Source organism: Pinus tabuliformis, chromosome 6 (assembly GCF_031772625.1).
Source record: "Pinus tabuliformis cultivar Carrire ecotype Pingquan chromosome 6, CPIR1, whole genome shotgun sequence".
Taxonomy (NCBI): Eukaryota; Viridiplantae; Streptophyta; class Pinopsida; order Pinales; family Pinaceae; genus Pinus; species Pinus tabuliformis.
In genome coordinates, this window is record NC_142292.1 from 1,449,867,830 (window position 1) to 1,449,891,116 (window position 23,287).

Genomic DNA, 23,287 nt, shown 5'->3' on the forward strand with positions numbered 1-23,287 from the left:
CCAAAGGGTAATTTTCGATAAGCGAATGTGCCCCACGGACAAATAAATGCAGTCTTTGACTGGTCCTGTGGGCGGATATTTATTTGATTATACCCGGAAAATCCATCCATAAATGAAAAGATTTCACATCCGGCGCATTCATCAATTATCTGGTCGATGAAGGGTGTAGGGTAGTTGTCCTTAGGACACGCTTGGTTTACATCCCTATAATCGACATACACTCTAATCGTCCCTTCTTTTTTCATAACAGGGACAATATTCGATACCCAATCGGTTAGAGGAACTGGGTAGATGAACCCAGCATGGAGGAGTTTTTCAACTTCCGCCTTAATGGCAGCGGCTTTCTTCGAGTGCACTTGCCGAAGTCGTTGCCTTACTGGTTTGACATCAGGATACATTTTAATTTCATGTGCAACGATACTTGAGTCGATGCCTGGCATTTCATCATATGACCATGCAAAGACATCTCTAAATTCGCGAAAAAGAGCGTTATATATTTCCAGTTCTGAAGGGGAACAACCTTTGCCGACATAAATATTCTCTACAACATCTGTTTACAGTATTCGTTAGGAATTCAAATACTGAAGGGTGATAAAGGTCACTTTGAGTATCTTCTTCACATTCCGGAAGAAGGGAACGATGGTGGTGATCATTCCATGGTGCCCCCTCAATCATCATTGATTGTAAGATTCCTTCGTCAGTCCCATGTACTTTCGACCAAGGATCTAATGGGGTTCCATATTCTCTAGAACTATCTACCCAAACGCTTGACGAGCATTGATTTGGGCTCGCCTCCCATGCTTGAAACATTGATTGCTACAATATTTCTAAAGGGCTTGGGGGCAAAACCATTGAATGATCCATGTTGACCTTCGTGGAAGATATCATGTTGCAGGTCGCTACAAACGGTACATTTCCTATATAAATAGGAGGTGGTAGCGCGAAAGTTACCATCAATGTGGGGTCTTTCAATAATCCTACTCCGATATCTTGAATTGAATGGTTATTCTCATGGATCATGGGAATGCTTCCTGTAACTTGTGAACCATTAGGGAGGAAATTCTGTTGGTCGACGATCGTAATCCCTCCTTCAAACGGGAATGCGATCTTCCTAAAATAAGTCGACACGACAGCCGCCATGGCATAAATCCATGGTCTACCCAGTAGGACGTTATAGTCAAGATTTCCATCAATGACTTCTACATCAATTTCCACTGTTTTTCCTCCTAGTTCAACTTTCAAGTTATTAAGGATACCGTAAGGGGTATAAGTCCTTCCGTCGAAGGCTTTTAATGTCGTCGAAGATCGCGACAAGGTTGGAGATCTTAAAGTTTTCCAGCAACTCATTGACATAATACATGTCGAGGCTCCCTCATCAATTATCGTTCTGTGAACAGTTTTGTTGAGTGCTTTCACTTGTATAAGGAAAGCTAGCTGAGCTGGTAACTGACGATCATATCCCTTGTGATCAAAGGATACTAGATTGGAATCCTTAGGATCAACCCCACCAATTGCCGATAACAATGCCTGCCTTTGGGTTGGACAATTTTGTAGCACTTCAAGTGTCGACATAGCGGATGGCGATTGGGCCAAATCTTCCACTATGTTATAATGTTGCGCCGCTCTGGCGCGAGGATTAAATGTCGACTTGTGTACTACACCCTTTGGCGGTTTTATCGTTAATTCAGGGGTGGTGGGTGTTACAACTTCTGTCGAAGTTGTTGTCGAACTACTTGGTTGATCTTTACCTTTTTCGTTCGACACCTGAGGATTCCCATAATCTTTGTTCCTTGTCGAAATCAAAGCATCATTCTACTGTTTCGAAACCGACAACATTAGGACTTGCGACGGGGAAGCATTTCCACTATCAACCAGATTTTGACCTGGGTTGGGAAATGGATCAGTTAACACAGCTGAGGTTTGGGAACTTTTAAAGAACCTCTTTAACTCAGCTTTGAATGGGCAATTCTTTGTGTTATGATCCTTATCATCACATATTAGACATGGATAATTTTGTTTCCCTTTGCCAGGAGGGTTTGAAGAATCTTTTCCAGGGGATGACTCACCCTGTTTCTTCTTCTTCCCTTTGTTTTGTTTCTTCTTGCTTCCTGGTTGATTGGTTTCTTTGCCCTTATCTTCCGATACGGCATTTACTTCCGAAGCAAGAATTTCTTCTTTTGCATTTTGATCGGAATTCTTATGGGCTTTCTTTGACGAAGCCTTTATCGATTTCGCGTTTGATGTGCCAATCACGCCGTCACCGGCATGAGAGTCACTATTTGATTTAGGAGGGGGAGGAATTGAAAACTCTGGTCTAGGGGCGTCAGGTATTTTGTCATAGAGCGTGCCGGACTGAGTATAAACTAAGTCCAAATATTGTGCACGAGCAATAACTTGCTCCTCTGTTACGACTCCCCCCTTGGCCACATCTTCCGTAATAACCGGAAGTAACGACTTTATAAACCATTCAGCTAATAGTTGATCGGGAACATATGTTTTCACCATCCTACGACGACGACGCCATTCATGTATATGATCAGATATATGGGTAGCAGTTGTCTGTTTGAAGTTAGTTAATATTTCTGTTCCCGTTTCATACCTTATCGGTAATTGAAAGTGGGTTAAGAAAGTCGTGGCTAGGGAACTAAAGTTGTCGAAAGAGGCTCTTGGCAATTCAATATACCATTTAGCCGCTGGACCTGTCAATGTCCTCTGAAAAAGGCGAAGTCTTATCGAATCGTCGTTAAGGGTGTTCGACGAACACCACAGATGAAAAGTCATAACGTGATTCGACGGGTCTTCACCTGGATTTCCATTGAATTTAGGAATGTCAGATGGAAGTTTATGAGGAATCGCTGGCGACCAAGGGGCATAAGCAATCGAATCGTTGGTTAAACGGTGTAAATTAGGTAACTCTAAAGTTGCCACGAATGGTAACTGCTGATTCAGGTTAGGCGAAGCGTAACGAGGGTACGATGGAATCGCTTGAGAAGTAGGTCTTTGCATACCAACATAATGTAATTGATGTTGGTATGATTGATACGGTTGGTGGACTTGACCACTGTAAAGTGGTTGGTTTTGACCGTTTTGGATATACGGTTGTCCACTATTCGCAAAGATCTGCTGTTCAGAACCTTGGTACACTTGCTGGAATTGCGGTTGTTGGTATTGTTCAAGCCATGGTTGTGACGCCACGTTCTGTTGTGCCATGCTAACCATTGGACCAAGGTGTGGGGTAATTGTACCCGTTTGTACTTGTGTCATCCCACCAGTTGGCGATTGTGGTTGCGACCCATGGTCAAGCGACTGTTGCATTACAACCTGAGGTTGACATGTAACAGGCATCGCTTGAATTTGTGACACGGTTACCATAGCCGGGGTGGTTGGGATGTTTGTCACAGGTACACACTGTTGCATAGAATATACAATCCTTGGTTGTTGAGGTAGCATAGGTACCCAACTACTTGATGCAATTCCAGTATAACCAGAATACTGTTGAGAACTGCCATATGGATATCCTCCCGGAGGAGGTAATGAAAGGGCGTACTGCCCCCCATATGGTAGCAATCCGGAACCCAGAGGGATTGTTAATCTTTGAGGACTAGATGGCCCAAATTGACCTCCATGAGGATCAATCTGTCGAGTTTCAACATAAGAATTACCGGGTATTACTCCGGATGAACAAACTGGAACAGACCATACTGTCGAAATAGTCCCTTGGTGGACTCCTTCTAGCTGTTGGGAGCTAGTTGGGACAGCTAGTATGCTGACAAACATCGTTGGAGTGACGGCAGGGGCTTCTGCTGTCGCTGTGTCATTTGACACAGTCCTAGATGATGACGGTTGTTCAGACATTTTAAGTCTATCCAATAGATTGCCTAGCGATTCTACAGGGACTTCCACTTGTGGTGTATTAACTTCTGATGAAGGAAAGAGAGTGACCCCTACTCCAAAATGAGTTGGAGTACTTGCTTGCGGATCCTCTGCAATTTCCTCTATCGCAATCAAACCCGGTGGAAGAGGAAGACCGTCAGGTCCGTAAAATATTTCTGGTGCCGAAGAAGTGGTTGTTTCGACAGCGACAGTTGTTTGGGGAACAAAACTTTCTGGACCGGTTACAGATGGAACTGGTTCAGTTACACAAGTATTTGCCCCCAGACCAGGATCAGTATTACTGTCCTTCTGTGGCTGTTGAACTTCTTCTATAGAGGCAGGGTTTCCAGAAATGTTAGGAGTAACCGGAACCTCGGATGCAGTTGGAACACTTGTTTTAACTTTCAAAGGAGATTTTGAACCGGTTAAACGAGTTCACTTTGCCCGTACTGTTTTCGATTCCGGGGACAAAGACAGTTGACTCACAAGCCTCCGCGAACGACGGATTTTCAATTGAATTTCTTCCACGATTGCGGATTACTCGATCAACTAAAATATTAAAAGGGGAAATTTGTGTTTCCGAATTGAATGAATTTTATTAAACGCTTTTAGACACAACTTGCTTTTTCACTTTTTAAGAGTCGAGAAAAAGCTAAAGATGACTCTAGTCCCCTTCGATGTATTAACGAGACCGAAGTGACAAATGCTCGGTTGGACTTTTTCAGTTATAGAGTTTGAAAAAGGCCAAAAGAAACTGCTCTGGAGATCTAGGCAGAGGGTGTGCCAAACCTTTCGCAAAACCACAGAATACGTTTTACGATACGGGTGGTCGATCTTCGTGAATGCTGTGTTCACTGCATTGCGATCAGTAGGGCGGCCAACACGGTTTCCTATTGGATAAAGGCTTTATTCCTATAGGGGTCTCCCAATATATACGTGACGGTACGTGGGAGCACAAGTCCGTATTAGTGCCACCGACTCTCAGGAGGAATCACCCACCTTCGTCGAGATCGACAGTCACTATGTTTAATGACGCCGGAACACGTCTCTAGCTTAGACCTCTAGATGTTTGCGTTATGTTTCAAAGCGTTGTTAGGTTCATTCAATATATTTTAAGTTGATCTTTTTAAAGTTTGCCTTTCAAGGTTCACCACGAGATGTATTGATACAAATTCCTAAATGCAGTCTAAGATGAGAAGCAAGCTTTTCAAATCTTTTCGACTTATGAAAATCTTAACTACTGAGGGAAAAGAGAGACAAAATCTTTTCACACAGATCAAAGAGCACTCACTAATGCACCTTTTCCCTAAATCAACATACAAACTTAATGCAAAATGCAAATATGCAAGTATTTCTTTTCTCTTCCTTAATGTTTGATGAAATACAAAAAGAAAGCTGTTGTATAATTTCGAATTCAATTTCAAGCGAAAGTAAACAAGTTTGTCCAAAATCAAAAGACACCTTACGATTCACTTGTTTCGACACTTAGAAATATATAAATTCAAACCATATAACGAAAGCGACAAACTCAATCAGCTATGAACAGCAAATAAACTAACTCTTAAGATCAGAACGACACTTAATCACAGGTCTAGATCTAAGAGGTCAATGCAAGACTGGTTCACTTTCGTTATGGGAAACTGTAAATGACACAAGAAATACAAAAGAACAAATACAGTTTCTTTATACAACTGAGGCGGAATAATGACAAAGGAAGATGGTTTCAGATAGGCCCACTGACTGGCAACAAAAAGCAAAAAACAATAGTGAAAAAAAGGCAAGACACAGCAGGAAACCCCAGTAACTCAAGCCAAGACTGGTCCAGCGCAGGTGTAACACTGCCTGTTTGACCTTCAGCGCAGGTAGCCCCTTCGGGAACTGCGCTGAAATGCAGACTGCCTTTGTACAGCCTGCAATGAAGAACGAGACTTTCGTCCGTCTTGGTTTCCGGGTCACAGATTGCTCAAATATTCACAGTTTTTGCTCAAATCAGAAGCTATCAGTCAAGGACACACTAAGGGATGTAAAGGAGGATGAAAATCTATCACTAAGAGCTTATTAGAGTCCTTGTGGATCAACTCTTCAAATCATAAACTTGCCCAGAAACTGAGCTAGAGTAGCTGCCCTCTACTTTGTGTTTGATGGATTCAAACACAGTTCGATTCGGTACTCCCTTTGTTTATGAAATGAATAGCAAAAAACCACAAACAACCAACAAGATACGATCCCTAGCGGAGTCGCCAATTTGTTGGGGGGAAATGTATCTAATGCAGAATGCCTCTATCCCACTCTGAAGGTGATAGTACTTCAGCAACAACTGAATGCAAAGTTATTCAAAGTTTCTTCTTTATGAGATGAGAGAGGGAAGAAAAGGATGATCTACTAACCGTTATCTTGCACTAATAGTCGATCCAGTCTTCACTCCTTGCTGCTTGCTCCTAGCTCCTTGCCCTTTCACCGGCCCAGCTACACACAGATCCTGTAAAAGCACAAGAAAAGGAAACTACAAGAAGCATACATCCATAATCGATTATAGGATTAGCATAAATCAAATATACAAGCATCTATTCATCATAAAAACACATGCATTTAGAAGAACCTCAAATACTTTATTGATAATAGAAGTAAAGTTCTGAGAGAGTTACAACCACAATGGGCCCAATCCAGCAACACCTCCCAGCTGAAAGAAATCTCCTCTTCACCTCCTTCAAGCAAAACACCCAATAGCTTTATACACAAACCAACAGCACTTCCTTGCTTTCACAAAATTCCAGCCTCCCTAGACCTCATGAGAGAGCTCTATATATAGGAGATTTGGAGAAAGGATGAGTCAGCTTGAGACTGACATGAAGCTGACTAGTGTCCTCTCCCACTAGTTAATCTTCAGTTCTTGAGTCCACTTGGAGAATCTTGCTTCCACTTGGAGATCAAGACCCTCTTACTCATCATAGGGCGAATTCCTTGAACCAAGTGTCAGTTTGGAAGCTTCCTGGGCAGTTGACACCTTGCAGAATGACTGTGCCACTTGGCCAATCTCGCCCAGCGCAGGTAGCCTTCATTGATTTTGACCTTCAGCGCAGGTACAAGGAGGAGCAGTTGACATTCAGCGCAGATGTTCAGTGGAGCAGCTGACATGATCCAGAAATAGCTTGTTTTTGAGTGTATTCAGGTGGAGAACTGATTTTTAGTGCTGTGGTTTGCTGACCTTGTTCCTCTAAGGGTAAGAACAACATGTTTAGGGACTTTGGATCCCTCAGATTATTGACATTTCATGCTTCATGCTGTTAGGCACAAAAATGTCTATAACAGAAACCCAAATGTATGTATGAAAATGATATGATAAAAGGTTAATGGAATGATGAAATGTAAGGAATAGTGAAGAAAAAGGTGGATGAAAATATGACATTTCTGAGTCCCAACATCCTCCCCAACTGAACGTGTTGCATGTCCACATGCAACCATGCATGGGTCTCCTTAAGAACATTTGGCATTTTGAACTTTGGCTTTACAATATGATGTCTTTTAATAATGAATGTTTCCAGGATATGTGAAAGACATGAGTAACAATTTACATTTTCTTATGGTTGGTTGTTGTGTGACAACCATGAATACAAAGAATGTTGGTTCTTGTGTTAACAACATTCATTTCATTTTTTGTTCTCTTTTCTTCAATAATAATGTAAACACTCACTGGAAATCATAATGTGCATAAGAAAGCCCTTTTGTAATATTAATGAAGCATGCCAATATTGTGTATGAAGCAAAGTGCAACAAAGTATCATTGGAAAATAAATGTTGGTGAATGGTAAATGGAGTGATAGTGGTGAAGAAATGGAATCATGGAAGTGAATATGTAGTGAATATAGTTCTCCCCCCCTCAACTGAATTGGTTGCATGTCCTCATGCAACTTGACATGGCTCATGAAAGGAAATGTAGCATGGTGAGGGAATTTTCCAAAATATTCAAGTTAGCATATAAGGAATTGCATGATTAAAGATTAGAAAACAACATACCTCTACTTACCCAAGAATGATGAATTATGCAATAGGAATGTAACTGCTGCTGCTGCTGGATCAAGAAAATGTGACTGATGTTGTTGTAATTGGATCCTGGGAATTTGAACTGCTGATGCTGAATCATGGAAAAGATAAACGCTGAAAGTGGAACTGTAGTACTCTCATAGATCAGAATTCATGCTGCTGTAACTGCTAAGGGAGTCGTGAAAAAGTGTATAGTCTTCACTCACTACAAACTCGATGGTACAATTCTAAACATGCGAATGAATATGTCAATGTCGAGCATGAATAGAAATCATTGGATTACCGACCATTGATGGATGTCGTTAACCAATGTGAGGCAACTCACCATTGATGTCAATGAGTGGCAAGGTACCAGAGTACATCTTGAAAAGTGCGAATGGATGTGTCGAGGTCGAGCCACTTTCAAGATTTTAAGATCAAGGGACATTGATGTATTCCCATGATCTTCAGCGAGAGAACTTTCCATTAAGGCATGCAAGCCTCTAGGTACTCAAAAGGAATTCTAGTCTATTTCCCAGATAAGGTGTTGATGTCGATGGGGCAAGACTTGTTGAAAGGTGCGCCTTAAGGAATCCCACATTAGCCAACGCGAGTTTGTACAAAAAGATTTGGTAGGACTATAAATGGAAAGAACTCACAGACAAGCAGTGTGGATTAGCATGGCAAGGAAAACAAGGCAATGTAATCATGGAAAGGGAATGAGTTTTATTTAGAAGGAAAACTAGAAGGAAAAAATAAATTGAAAAGGATAAAGGACTGTATGCGATTCAGAAAAATAGGCGTGCATGAATTCGTGAAAGACAAGGAAATGGAAGATGGGCTGCAACACAAGGATGGTCTAGGTGTTTGGAATGAAAAAGGCAAGTAATCATGATGCAAAAAGATTTTTGTGTAGTGGAAAATGTCATGATATGTGCAGTAAAGAAATAGTTCCTTCAAGCATCCAATGATGCATGTTTCAATGTGATTTCGAAAAATCACTTTTGCATTAGATTGTCTTCAATGCTTAGCACCATTCCTGCATAAAAATTGTCACCTTTGTGTGCCATCTCCATCGATCATTCATGTATGAAGTGACTCAAAAAAAAATTAGCTCATTTTCAAGAATTTATGAAATGTCCATTTTTTTTTAGTTATTTTTCGAAGTTACACTAATCATGGATGAAAAAGGGTGTCGTATTGTAATGTTGAGGTTTCTGCATAATCTTCTCATTGACCTACACATAACACCAATGTCATTTCACTTGTTAGTATATGCATACTAACTTTTGCCCACAAATTCACAAAAATATCCAACATACTTTTATTTCCCCCAAACTTAGAAATATTGCATGTCCCCATGCAATGTACTCATTGGTTGTGCAATAGTTTTTCAAAATGTTTTTATTGGTTTGCAGGAAAAGTGATTTAAAACATTTGAAAAGGCGTTGCATTTGTTAGGGAACAAGTAGTCAGTATATGAATGAATCAGGGCAATTTTTTATTTTTTATTTTAATAATTTTTTTGAATAAATAACAAATTAAAGGAGACAAAATTTGTTAAGTTATTATTGATGTCGATTTTTTTTATTTTATTTTTTTATTTTATTTTTTTTTAAAACAAAACTGTACAATTTAATTCAACACTCACCATAAATCTTCTGATATAAAACCGATTGCATACGTATGTGAAAACGCAGATGTGTATTACCTGTGGGTTCCATCTATCCATGCACCAAATGTGCATTACCAAAAGCATTTTGTGGGTTCCGCTATAATTCATGGCACGGGCAAGTTGTAGTTATTGATGACAGAAAGGGTGTCAATGTGATCCAGCAATTCAAGCATGGAGGTGAGCGAGTAATTTAGCTACAGTTTGGATGCACACAACGACTGCATAAATTCGTGAGCTCAAGCTCCCATCGTTGTTTTGCCAGCATTGGGCGTGCTAAGGTCGTCGGAATGGTGTTGCTGAATCGGCAGTCTCGGGCCTGCAAGAGGCAGTGCGTTGTGGTCTCTCGGGCCTGCAACCTATCAACTTTCATAACAACTATTTAAAAAATAGATATTAAATCGAGGGAGGGCAGAGGTTGATGGCCCATAGTGAAGAAGCAGTTCCATTACAAAATTAGAAAAATGCAGCAAACAAGAGTGAATTATCAGAGTGCAAACCCAATTACTCCCACCGCCTCATAGTGGATGCCAACATCTTCATAATGCAACCCCTTAAAAACGTCAGTTTTGAAAAGCAGTTTGTGATCAAACCAGGACAAATCTAGACAAACAAAGACATGGGTTTTTTCCACAACAGAATAAATTACATAACCCAAAAATCGTTTGCCTAAATTCCTAACGGTCTAAGAGGGAATCATGGTTCTTCGAGACCCTGTTTAGATGACTCCGTGAAAAAAAAATTGGTTTTTACAATTAATGTGCAGAGAATTACGGGTTTTGCTGGCCACTTGCCACGTATCAAGTGAACTGCACCTGTACATGTGGAAATGTTGTTATAGAGGGGAAGGTATATACTTGCCCAGAAGCCTAGACCAGCGGATGATAAGAGAGATTATATCAGAATCCAAATCAAACTTATCAGTCGAATCATTTGCTGCTGCCCCTGCTTCGTCTCCATGTGGGCAAGTTAGTTATCAAGAACAAGACACGAGATTGTGAATTAGATTGCATGGAGTTGCGATGGCGGACTTGAGGTCGAAGAGCTTTGGGGATCTGAATAAGGAGGTTGTGCAGTCTCAGCCTTATTTTTCTGCTTTTGCTCACAGCCACTCGTACTCTGAGCCCGGGCCAAATCACATGCCGAATCCAAATCAGAGTGCCAACAGTGCAGGAAATTTCAATGGTATGAAGAATTCAAAAAGAAAATCTGCAAAATCTTGGAGTTTAAGTGACCCTGAAGTGAAGCGAAGGAAGAGGGTTGCAAGCTACAAGGTGTATGCGGTGGAGGGCAGAGTGAAGGCCTCGTTCCTTAAGAGCTTTCATTGGTAGTAGGTTGAACACTCAACCTTATGCATTTGCCTTTGTGCGTAATTTTTTATTTTTTATTTTATGATTGGTTTTGTTGTTGGTCGTGAAATTTATTTATTAATATTTTTATTTTTTTAAATGAAAAACTAAAATTTAGAAAGAAACTAAACTTTCTCTTGATTTAGTTTTTTTTTTGTTTTTTTTTAACAAATGGACACAATGATTTGCATATTGAAAGATGTTTTGATCAAGCATATTGCAAAAAATTTATTTATTCTTGAAATTAGTCTAAATCATCTATATTTTCTGATCCTCGTGATTGCACTAAGCGCGGAGGAGAGCATACTTATTCTAAGAAAAACTGAAAATGAAAGCAAAAACTACAAATGAAAGCCTACCTACTCTATACTAATTAGAAAAAAATTAGTTACGTGTAATTAAACTTCCAATGAAGCCATTCACGTAGCAGTAACAACAATATATCCAGTAGCAATTTTTTACATGATGGATGAAAATATTCGAAAGTGAATGAGTCTAGTTGCTGTAACTGCAAATCAACTAAAAATAAATAAAAAGACGAATCTAATCTAATACTTACCTGGAACCATTGTTCGATAAAGCTTTGATAAGCACAATTTCTCTCACTTAGATCATGTTGTAACTCCTGTTCTTCTACTCTGATCTGTTGTTCTTCTTCCTCGATCTCCTGTTCGAATGATTGTTCGCCATCAGATATGCAGGATTCTTCATATGTTGAATCTTCGTTTATTTCTTGGGGAGTAGTTGAACTGTCAATTCTTGTCAAGATCTCTTTTTCCAGGGAAGAAGAGATTCCGACTTCTGCAAGGATCTGAGTGAGTAGTTCCAAGCTGACACTCATTATAAAACCATGTGGAAAGAGATTCTAAAAACAAAAAAAATCAGCACACAAAAAAAAATTGAATTAAAAACAAAAGGACCACAGAAATAATCTTGAATTCAATACTCAATTAAACCCTCTTACAAGGACTGCTCATTAATTGAGTAATTGAATTCTTCAATTACAACCATGAACCATGAATTCATCCAACACTATTCATAGTTGCGAAAATCAAACACACTTGCAGAAATTGAAATTCACACTTGCATAAATGTAAACACACCCTAAATGCCTTGATCAATAAGAGTTCGAGCCCATTATGGTATCTCGAATGCAATGCGTAGGCTGTTCCCCACGTCTTACCGCCTTAACACCTCGGAGTTAGGAACATGTCTAAACACACTTGCATGAAAAATCAAACTAAACTTCAATCCATCGTGCCTCCCCAGCAATGGCGCCAAAATGTTGGGTGAAACTATGTTCGTTTAATTTTGTTGTAGTACTTACCCAACTATTTAATTTGTCAATCCAAGGTTCATAAAATTACAAGGCACATGCACTATATATGCATGACCGAAGTGGAACTAATTTAATCTAAATTACTGAAATCAAATTAATCTAGGAAGGCATTGAAACATTAACTATGAAAGAAAGAAATTGCATAAAGGAAAAGCAATACAACATGTGAAGAATTGAATGACAAACAACATATGTGAGCTCACAACAATAAAAATATCTTAAATTATATTACAAGAACCAAATTACAAATCATGAAAGCATAACAATAAAAGAATATGAATCAAAGTTAATCTCCATTCTCTATTATTCATTATCCATTCTTCCTTATTAAAATGAAGAGAGAGCACTCTCTTATATACATGAGGAAGATAACCTTCTCATAATTACATATCCAATATTCTCTCAAGCACTCTCAACTAATTTCCCATTATTACAAGATATGATCCCACAAATCTCTCAAGCATTTTTAACTACTTTCCCATTATTACAAAATATGATCCCTTTGAATCCTCCATAAATCTCTCACATATCTTGGATAAGATATGCCAACCAAATCCTCCATGATTTTCTCCTTAGGAATAGGCTTGCATAATTATCTCCTTAACATGGTGGAGGAGATATTAATTCTTCACATATTTCCTACACATCACAAAAATCACATATTCTTGAGATATATATAAAAATATGTATATTTTCTAATATTTAATCATAAATTGACTTGTAATAAAAAAATGAATAAAATGGAAAATAAGAAGGTGAAACCCAAATGTATGTATGAAAATGATATGATAAAAGGTTAATGGGATGATGAAATGTAAGGAATAGTGAAGAAAAAGGTGGATGAAAATATGACATTTCTAAGTCCCAACACTATCAATACTCAAAAAATTTACACTAACCTTCCTGATTGTCCAAATTTTGATTTTATTGTTTCATGATAACAAACTTTAGTAATTACATGTTCAAGAAGATTTTATTTATGTCATGGACACTACAAAATCTACATAAATATGGGTATATATATTACCATATGTATGTGTATAGTGTGTGAAAATGGGTTATTCATATTTATGTCATGGACACTACAAAATTTATAGAAATATGGGTATATATATTACCATATGTATGTATATAGTGTGCGAAGATGGGTTATTCATACTTACCTAGACAAATGCTTATAATGGAAAATAAATTGAAAATGAATAATATGATACTTCAAATGTAAAAGCTATGAATAATTTAAACAAATTATATTGTCAACAATATTACGTTATCAATAAATGATAAGTTTAGATAAAAGGGGTCTTATTACTAAATTCAAATGGATATGATGGTTTACATGAACACTGATAATAAAACCATTCCATTATAATATTACAATGGTATCATGAGAGTTACATTGTCCATATATATCAATGAGATTAACTTGGAAATGAGTAGGCTCATTCACTACAATTGTTTTAATATTATGAAGAAATAAATGTCCTTCATTTTTGTTTTACCCTAGTAAGAAGTAGGGAATTGAGAAACATATAGCAAGTTATGAAAAAGTAATATGATATATTAATCTATACATCCTTTGGGTGATGACAACTTATATTGTAGTTGCAATGAAGAAAATTAATTTCCGAGGAGAATCTATGTCAGAACAAACAAGTTAGGGAAGGAACCATGCATGTCCTATTATGGATTGAAAGCTTTCATTGATCGTTAGATGGAAATTGCCCCTTTATTTGAAACATGATGACCTTAGGAAGTCTAAAATGGAATAAAATTCATGATTGATTAATGCATGATTAGAGATATTGGAAAAATGACAGATTAATATCATTAATGAATGCGAATTTGTAGACATGAAAGCACAAATTTAAGTTGGAATTTTAGTTTAGATGCATATAATTTATTTGACCATAGGGTTCAATCTAGCATAAATGATATCAATAAAGTATACAAACTTTTGAAGATAACTATTTGTATCTTATAACAATAAGCATCATTATGACAATTATGTGGCATATTCTAGGATAACAATAATCACTTTAAATAAGAAGGAACTTGGTGCAATAAAGTGTACCAATGAGAGAAATTAAAAGACATTACAATATGAATAAGTATGAGGATCATGAATAAAGATTTGGTACTTATTGAAATGGAAATAAAAGTTGAATTTTATACTATTGATTAAATAAGGTTGAGAAAAAAAACCGTGTGTGAAACTAATACATATTATGTTATTTAAGTACAAGAATGTGGGTAAAATTTCTACAAAATGGAAAATCTAAAAGAAATAGTGATAAAATGAACTAGAGAGATACTATTTATAATAATGGATTGAATATGTGATCATAAGTTCATTGGTGAATTATATAATCTATGGAAGGAAACATGACATAGAGCAAGAGAATCATGACCTTTTCATGATAACATTAATGAGGAGAAATATTACAAATGAAATGAAATAAAACAAGATAATTGAATAAAATAAAAGTCCTAGAAGATAAAGGAAGGAAAACACAGAGTGTACGTACCATTCTTAGTAGCAAGTGGAATAAATTTCTAAAGTCTAGTGAGTTTATTAGATGTGAGAAATAGTAACATCCACCTCAACTATGAAACAAAACTAAATAAGGCCAGAATGTACCTATGTACATTCTATATACATATATTTCACTGGAATCTTTGACAAATCGTGTTTTAGGGGTGATAGACACATGCTTTAAATTGCACTAAGTTATACATTACATTTTTGCCAAAATGATACCAATACAATGTTAAAAGACCTAGAGGAGAAAATTTTACTGTAAAAATGAAATAAAATGATGAGCTAATTGGTCAACTTAGATGGAGTGAAAAGTTATGACAATCCATCTAGAGTGTTTGTTTTTACTATTATGACAAGATCCAAAAGATTCCAATTATTGTAGCCATCAGTGCAAATGATTGATGATTGAAGCAAATGATTTATAGAATGTACATTTCAATGAAAACTCTATAAAAGCCAAAAATTAAAATACTAAAAAAGGGAATTCACAAAATCTTATAATCATGTAAGTTCATGAATATTATTTTCATTTTGTTTCATTTATGAACACCATGTAATATTGATAAATTTCAGTTGGACTTATGAACTTACTTCTATAAACACTTAACGGATTATGTTCTATTTTAAATATTTGATATATGACTATTCTGATGTATGATTTGCCTAATTTATGGCTTACTTGGCTATAATTTATCTTGTATATGACTTATCAGAATTAAATTTGCTTGATGTATGTCTTAAGGGAATATGGTTTAGCTAATGAATGAATTATCTCAATTATGATTTATCTAATGTAAGATTTATTTCCAGTAGGTTGTTATGAAGTACAAAATTGGCACATGGATACTAGACTTAATAACATGATGATTAGTATCACTTATCTATATATATATATATATATATATATATATATATATATATATATATATATATATATATATATATATATATATATATATATGTATATGCTTAAATGAGAACTAACCCGAAGATTGGAAAGAACTATATGATAAGAAAGATCTATGCTTCCAATGGGGGAATGTTGAAACATCAAATGAGGAATGGTATGATGTACATTGTTCTATTATAATTTGTATCTACTTGTTATGCAATATTATGACATGGGTAAAGTGCCAATGTCATGTGAAAAGAATACATGACTGGATTATTTGAAGACAAGTATCCAACCAACATCATAATGTGTTCCATATTAAGGTGTTGACGCTAGTTTTGAGGAGGAGTGGAGGCATTTCCAACAGTGTAACCTCCAAGCCTAGAATCAATGAAGGGAAGTGATGGACACACTCTCCTAGGCATGTGATGGTAATTTCTGGTTGCCTGCTAGGGATGTTAGTTTGATATAGCCAACGCTTCTATCATATTGGTTTTATTAGTGGCTAGATCAGTATAATCGATGCCAAGTATATTGCAACAGAGGACGGATAGGATGGGAGTGGAAGTAGGTTAGGTTGGATATGAGGCTATAGGTTAGTTGGAGACTCTTGACGGCAAGTGGTATCATTCCTTGACTTATTGATTTTTACTACGATATTTATCTATATTTTGGTATGCCTTATTGTCAAATTTCTTTTGAAATCTTTATATCCTTTTCACAATATCTTTGGGACAAAGTTTTTGGAAGGAGGGGTGTATGTAATACCCTAGCTGATCCTATCATGCTAATTTTAATTAGTGTCTAATTAACGTAAAAATATTGAATTATAATTATTAAATAATATTGGTATTTACCTACATTTGTGAATCTGTAATTATACTTTACTCATATGACTTTTATTATTTCCCAAGGTGTCTTCTCAAATTTGCTTTTGGTTAAGATATCGCCTTATCCCAATTATTTCTAAATTAAATATCCATATTTCAATTCCTAAGGTGTCTTATCAAATTTACTCTTGGATAATATATGGACGTCTGCAATTTATTTCTAATTTAAATATCCATATTTCAATTCCTAAGGTGTCCTTTGAAATTTATTCTTGTATAATATATGGTCTTCTCCAGTTTATTTCTAATTTAAATATCAATATTTCACTTTTCAAGGTTTTCCAAGTTGTCTTCTCAAATTTGATTTTGAAGTAAATATTAATATTTCCATTTCGAAGGTGTCTTCTCAAATTTATTTTAGGATAAGATATGGAAAGGAAAGTCAAGGTTATTAAATTAAAATGGTATAGGGGTATTCATAGCATTGATGGTAGGTGGTTGAGGTGGATGAGAGGAAGATAAATAAAGGGAAGGAGGATGATAGGAGAAGGGGGAACCCTTGGTCCTTAGTTTTTTTTGTATTTGAGGAAATTATGGGAGGTTTAGGGGACATGTGGAAGCTCTCTCGACTAGGAAGTAGAGAACTATGGAGATTGATTTTAGTTGTAAGCTTTATTTTAATTTTGGACACACTATGGTAGCTTCTATTGGACTTGGGCTCAGAGGGCTACAAAACCTGTGGAAGTTTCTTGAACTGGGAAGTTAGATAAAAATTCCTAGTTGGAAGGGTGGTAAATTCAGTCGAGAAGTCCCAACAAGGGCACCCCAACTGATCCACTGGATCAGGTATTCTTTTGTTTGTTGTTTTATTTATGGAAATTTGTACAAATCAAATTACTTACATGTTAATATGTTGAAAAAAAAATTATGCTATTGTCAAACAATTGTTGTGTGATAAATATGATAATGTTATTCATGTGATTAAATTAGGGGTTAAATCTAGTTTTGGTTAGAGGACAGTAGGCTAAGACCTCACATCAACCATGGTAGACCATTATTGAATGTCACATTGTGATAAATAGTCTCAATATGAAAATCAACCATGGTCAAACATGGTCCAATGCCTCATTATGGCAAATATTTCTAAATATGAAAATCATTCATTATCAACGATGGGCCAATGTCGCATTGTGACAAATATTGTATTAAAATGAAAACTAGTCCTGGTAAACCATGGTTAACAATGGTCATAGATGATTAACCATGGTCAATCATGCTAAACCATGTTTATTAGGGTTTATAATATTCATCTTAGAGCTTATAAAACCTTAGGTTTATAATCTTAATACCTTTGGTCTAATACTATTCCCTTGGGTTTATAATATCAATCCCTGGGGCTTATTAATCTAAGGATTCATATTCCTAAGGTATAGTATTATTCATAGGGTTTAATCATGGTCAACCTGCTCCAATGTCAGATTGTGACAAAGATTGTCTCAATATGAAAATAAACCATGGTCAACCGTGACCCAATGCCACATTGTCAGAAATATTTTCTCAATATGAAAATTGATCATGGTCAACCAAGGTCCAACATTGCATTGTGGCAAAGATTGTATGAATATGAAAATCAACCATGGTCAATCATGCCAAACCATGTTTGTTTTAGGGTTTATATATCTTAGGTTTATAATATTATCCCGTGGGGTTTAATTTTATTCCTTTGAGTTTATAATCTCTTGGGATTTTAATATTAATCCCTTAGGTTTATTATTGGCTTGGGTTTATAATATCGATGCCTTGGGTTTATTAATCTAGGGGTTCGTACTCCTAGGGAATAATATTATTCATAGAGTTTATAATATTAAAGCTTGGGTTTAATATAAATCCCCTTGGTGTATAATCATGGTCAACCATGGTCCAATGTCACATTGTGACAAATATTTTCTTACTATGAAATCAACCATGGCCCAACATCCCATTATGACAAAGATTGTCTTGACATGAAAATCAATCATGGTCAACCATGGTCTAATGTCACATTGTGAAAAATATTTTCTCAATATGAAATCAACCATGGTTCAACGTCGCATTATGATAAAGATTGTCTTGATATGAAAATCAATCATGGTCAACCATCGCCAACCATTGTCAAACGTCGGATTTTGACAAATATTGTCTCAATATGAAAATCAACCATTGTCAACCATGCTTATTTGAGGGTTTATAATACTTATTTTAGGGTTTATAATTGCTTTAGATTTTACAATTAATCCCTTGGGTTTATAATATCAATCCCTTAGATTTATTAATTGAAGTGTTGATATTCATAGAGTATAATATTATTCATAGGCGCTTAATCTTAGGATTTAATGATGGTCAATCATGGTCCAATGTCACATTGTGGTAAAGATTGTTTCAATATGAAAATCAACCATGGTCCAACATTGCATTGTCAGAAAGATTGTCTCAATATGAAAATCGATCATGGTCAACCATCGTCCAACGTCACATCGTGACAAATATTTTATCAATATGAGAATAAATCATGGTCAATCATGGTCAACCATTTTTGCTTTAGGATTCGTAATATTTATCTTAGGGTTTATGTACCTTCGGTTTATAATATTATTCCCTTGGGTATATTATTATTCCCTTGGGTTTATAATCTATGGGGTCATATTCCTAGGGTATAATATTATCATTAGGGTTTATATTATTAATCCTTGGGCTTAATATAAATCCCTTGAGTTTATAACGACGACAAACCACGGTCCAATGTCATAATGTGACAAACATTTTCTCAATATGAAAATCAACCATGATCCAATGTCGCATTGTGACAAAGATTGTCTCGACATGAAAATCAATCATATTCAACCATTGTCCAATGTCACATTGTGACAAAGATTATCTCAATATGAAAATCAACAAGGGTCAAGCATAGTCAATTATGTTTATTTTTGGGTTTCTAATATTTATCTTAGGGTTTATATATGTTAGGTTTATAATATTAATCCGTTGGGTTTAATATTATTCCCTTAAGTTTATAATCCCTTAAGGTTCTAAAATTAATATTTTTTAATTAATAATTAATCTAAGAATTGATATTCCTAAAACATAATATTTTATTTATTTGATATTTAATTTTAAATTAATTAATACTATTTAATTATTTAATAATAATAGTAATTGATAATAATAGTAATATAATAATAATCTTGTCCGCATGGGGTAGCTCAAGTGGCAATGGCCGTGGAAATGAAGTCTCACCGAACCGGAGATCTTGGGTTCGATTCTTGTGCTACCCTCCCTGGAAATGGGGTGAATAACGGACATGTAAAAACTCGAAAATGAGAAGGTCCCACCTAAGCTTACAAAAAAAAAATATAATAATAATCTTAATAACAATAATTATATTGTAATAACAATAATTATTTTAAACTAATTATAATAAATTTTAATTAATAATTATTAGGTTAATTAACAATAATATTTAATATTTAAATATTACTAATTAAAAATTATTATATTATTTTTAGATATTACTAATAATTAATTAATATTACTATTATTATTAATTAATATTATTTATTATGAATATTACATCATTTAAAATTAAATATTAATTAATAATTAATATATATATTAATAATTATTATTAATTATAATAATAATAATTTTATTTCAATAAATTTTTTAATATTATTTTCATTATTATATATTTATTAACAAATAAAGTTTTAAGCTTATATAAAATACATTAAAGCGTTTTACTTAATATGAATTCCTCATTTTTAATATTTTTTTCTTCAATGTTCCCATGAATCTTTCAGAAAGATTCTTGGTGTGCCATATTATAAAAAATTGTCAAACTTTTTTCTGGTGAAATTTCGCTTTCCATGTTTCCTTCCACACTGGTGGTACTTCATTTTCGTATCATATTTAATGTACCCCATTTCATGTACCACTAACTCTTCAAAACGTGTTGATCTAAATATAATCCGAAGATGAGTGAACATCGGAATCTGGAGCATTGACATGAACGGTCTCAACAAAATTATACCATGCCCGCACACATACGATTCTGTCGAGATACTTTATTATCAATCAAACGCCATTTTAATAGTAGTCAATTTCAGGCAAATAATACACGAGAGCCCCAGATTCATCCAAATTTCCACTTTGATGTAACATAAAGCTTGAAATTGAAATCGTCTGTGACATATGTGCAAATGAGACTGGCATAGTTGAATTTGTTTTCACAACCTCTCAAATACAATATTAAATCGATTATATTTTATAAGGGATTAGGATGGGGTCTTCCAGAGTAGATTGGCCTCTAGCATTTTCCTCGCATACATCTGGCATCAAAGTCGGTGGCCATCAGCTGATTTATCTAAATACAATATTAAATCGATTATATTTTATAAGGGATTAGGATGGGGTCTTCCAGAGTAGATTGGCCTCTAGCATTTTCCTCGCATACATCTGGCATCAAAGTCGGTGGCCATCAGCTGATTTATCTAAACAATAGAGTTCATGAATCATATTTGCGTATTGTTAGTTATGGTGGATTTCATCCATTATTTGATCATCAGAGAGAATAAAGTTGTTGATGCTCTGGATATGGCTTGCATCAGAAAGAATATATTCAAACACATTCGTCTCTGCCGCCAATGCTGATTCCCTGTTGAACTCTCCAAGCCCAAAATAGGTCAGACAGTCGGAGAGGAAAAGAGACTGCAGTCGGGAGACGATACATCGTTCAGATTCGACAAACACTCGGATAAAGTAGCCGAGTCTCCTCCAAAATAATGTGAATCTAGGGATCTCTGGTCTGCTAAATTCCACATAGAGCAGATAGAGTTTCCGGCTTCTGTTTCAAGAGGATTGACATCTGCTTTCGCCAAAGCAGTGCGCTTCGAACAATCATGTGTAATGGAATCATTCACAAGTAACTCAGAGCATGACAGTGAGGAATTTGTAGTTTCTTTACTGTTACATAATTTGAAGGCTTCGTTTGAGCTAGATTTACTCCGGCCATAACCGTTGCAACGATTTGGCCTTACCATTTCCGAGTATCGCACCGCCGTTGTTTTGACGGTGATGGTTTTGAGCACATGATCTTGTAGGGCAGAAGGAGATCTCGAGCTTTTCTTCAGATTTTGCTCGTTTGTTGGCAGCAGCGTTATGCTCAGAGGACTGTTCCAGTAGTTCTTGATCTCGTTATCTGTTCGCCCAGGCAGTCGTCCGGCTATCAGTGACCACCTGCAGGAAACCATTTATATATTTATTTACATAGCGCTCATCGTTTGAATTTTTATAGCAAACATTCAAATCCTTCCCATGAGAAATAGATTTAGATTATCAACGTCCACGTTCACGATACTAACTCTCCCAATTTCAGACACCTTCCAGTTCTATACTTATCAGAACTTAAGCCTCCAAGCTTAACCCTATCTCTTAAAAACCCATAAATCGTTTTCACTGCTGTTCCATATACCGATTGCCAAGAAGGCGATGCCGCTGAACAATGAGATCCTCTTCATCGGGACAGAGATAGTTCGTCCAACGTAATCTACAACTCTTTCCACACCACTTAGGACCTGCAAAACACTTCAGTGATTTAACCATTCAATATGTTAAGTGTGAAGTTAAATTCATAATCACAGGCATGATTCTAAATTCTTCTCCACCGCCATAAGTTTCTTAAGTTTCTAGATCTGCAGGATTCTAGAACTTTCTACATCACCATTAGAAATTTCTACACCACCATTAGTTTCTAGATCATCCTAGATCTCCATCTGAATCACATACACGATTCTGAATCCTTCTTCAGCCTCTATAAATTTGTAATTTCTCTGGCCAAAGAATGCAAGCCAAGGCTCAAGCTTGTTATTCTCCAGTGATTGTTTTATCCATTCCACTGTTTCTGATTGAGTAATCTTGTTGTTTCTCCATTTGTCTATCTCTTAGATTATTCTTTGCTATTTTCGTCTAAGTCTTTGAATATAAATCCGTATGCTCTGATTTAACAATTGGTATTGGAGCTAGGGTCGAATATCCACTGTGCAAGCCCGCTTAGTGCCATCGCCTTACTCTGGCAGCATTCGTTAAAACGTTGGTTGCTACCCCTGATGTTGTTGAAGGATCTGTCCATGAAATAACTAAGGAATGTTGGAACTAAAAGGCAGTCGTGGATCTATGTTGAAACATGTTGCTGGAGTTTGAAACGTGGAGATCCATGGAATTTGGAGTTGAAACATGGTGTTCGTAAGTTTTTTTTTACATCAAGCTTGCACGTATATGTCAAGTTTTTTCTCAAACCAACATATGTATGTGTGAAATGTGAAAATGTTAAAATGTTATATATGTTTTTATATGTATTATGAAAATATATAATTATATGTTGGAATTTTGAAAAGTATATTTTAAGAGCATGAATTTTGAAAAGGGTATTTTAAAAGGAGAAAGAGTAATAATTAAATTTTTATTTTTAAGTGGAGTTTTTGTGTTTCGGAGCGTGAATTTGATTGAAAATGGAGACAACAGTTACAGATATGGAGAAGTTGAGCGGAGCTAATTTTTCCCTATGTAAATCAGAGATGGAGGATATACTGATTTTAAAGAATCAGTGTTTGCTGATTGAGGGTGCAACAAAGAAACCGTCATCGATGACAAATGAAGAATGGAATAAGCTAGATAGAAAGGCAATTACAACAATTCGTCAATATTTAGCAAAGAATGTTTATTTCAATGTGTCTGGA

At 35.8% G+C, this 23,287-nt stretch overlaps 2 protein-coding genes across 2 annotated transcripts; one reads left to right on the forward strand and one right to left on the reverse strand.

The window, feature by feature from the left end:
* The first annotated feature begins 10,587 nt into the window (after positions 1 to 10,587).
* LOC149264077 (uncharacterized) lies at positions 10,588 to 10,896 on the forward strand. Its single transcript, XM_089394823.1, has one exon. The coding sequence runs from the start codon at positions 10,588 to 10,590 to the stop codon at positions 10,894 to 10,896; it is 309 nt and encodes a 102-aa protein (XP_089250949.1).
* A 10,339-nt stretch (positions 10,897 to 21,235) lies between these two features.
* LOC149264078 (transcription factor MYB3-like) lies at positions 21,236 to 22,154 on the reverse strand. Its single transcript, XM_089394830.1, has 2 exons — positions 22,024 to 22,154; positions 21,236 to 21,788 (listed from the first exon to the last, which is right to left on the reverse strand). The coding sequence occupies exons 1-2, from the start codon at positions 22,152 to 22,154 to the stop codon at positions 21,236 to 21,238; spliced, it is 684 nt and encodes a 227-aa protein (XP_089250956.1).
* Positions 22,155 to 23,287: the final 1,133 nt, after the last annotated feature.

Excerpts from the sequence above, each read along its gene's own strand:
- LOC149264078 (XM_089394830.1), bottom strand. The coding sequence starts at position 22,154 with ATGGTTAAATCACTGAAGTGTTTTGCAGGTCCTAAGTGGTGTGGAAAG. Across the intron at positions 21,789-22,023 it reads CATCGCCTTCTTGGCAATCG|GTGGTCACTGATAGCCGGAC; the intron begins GTATATGGAACA and ends GGTTTCCTGCAG.
- LOC149264077 (XM_089394823.1), top strand. The coding sequence starts at position 10,588 with ATGGCGGACTTGAGGTCGAAGAGCTTTGGGGATCTGAATAAGGAGGTT.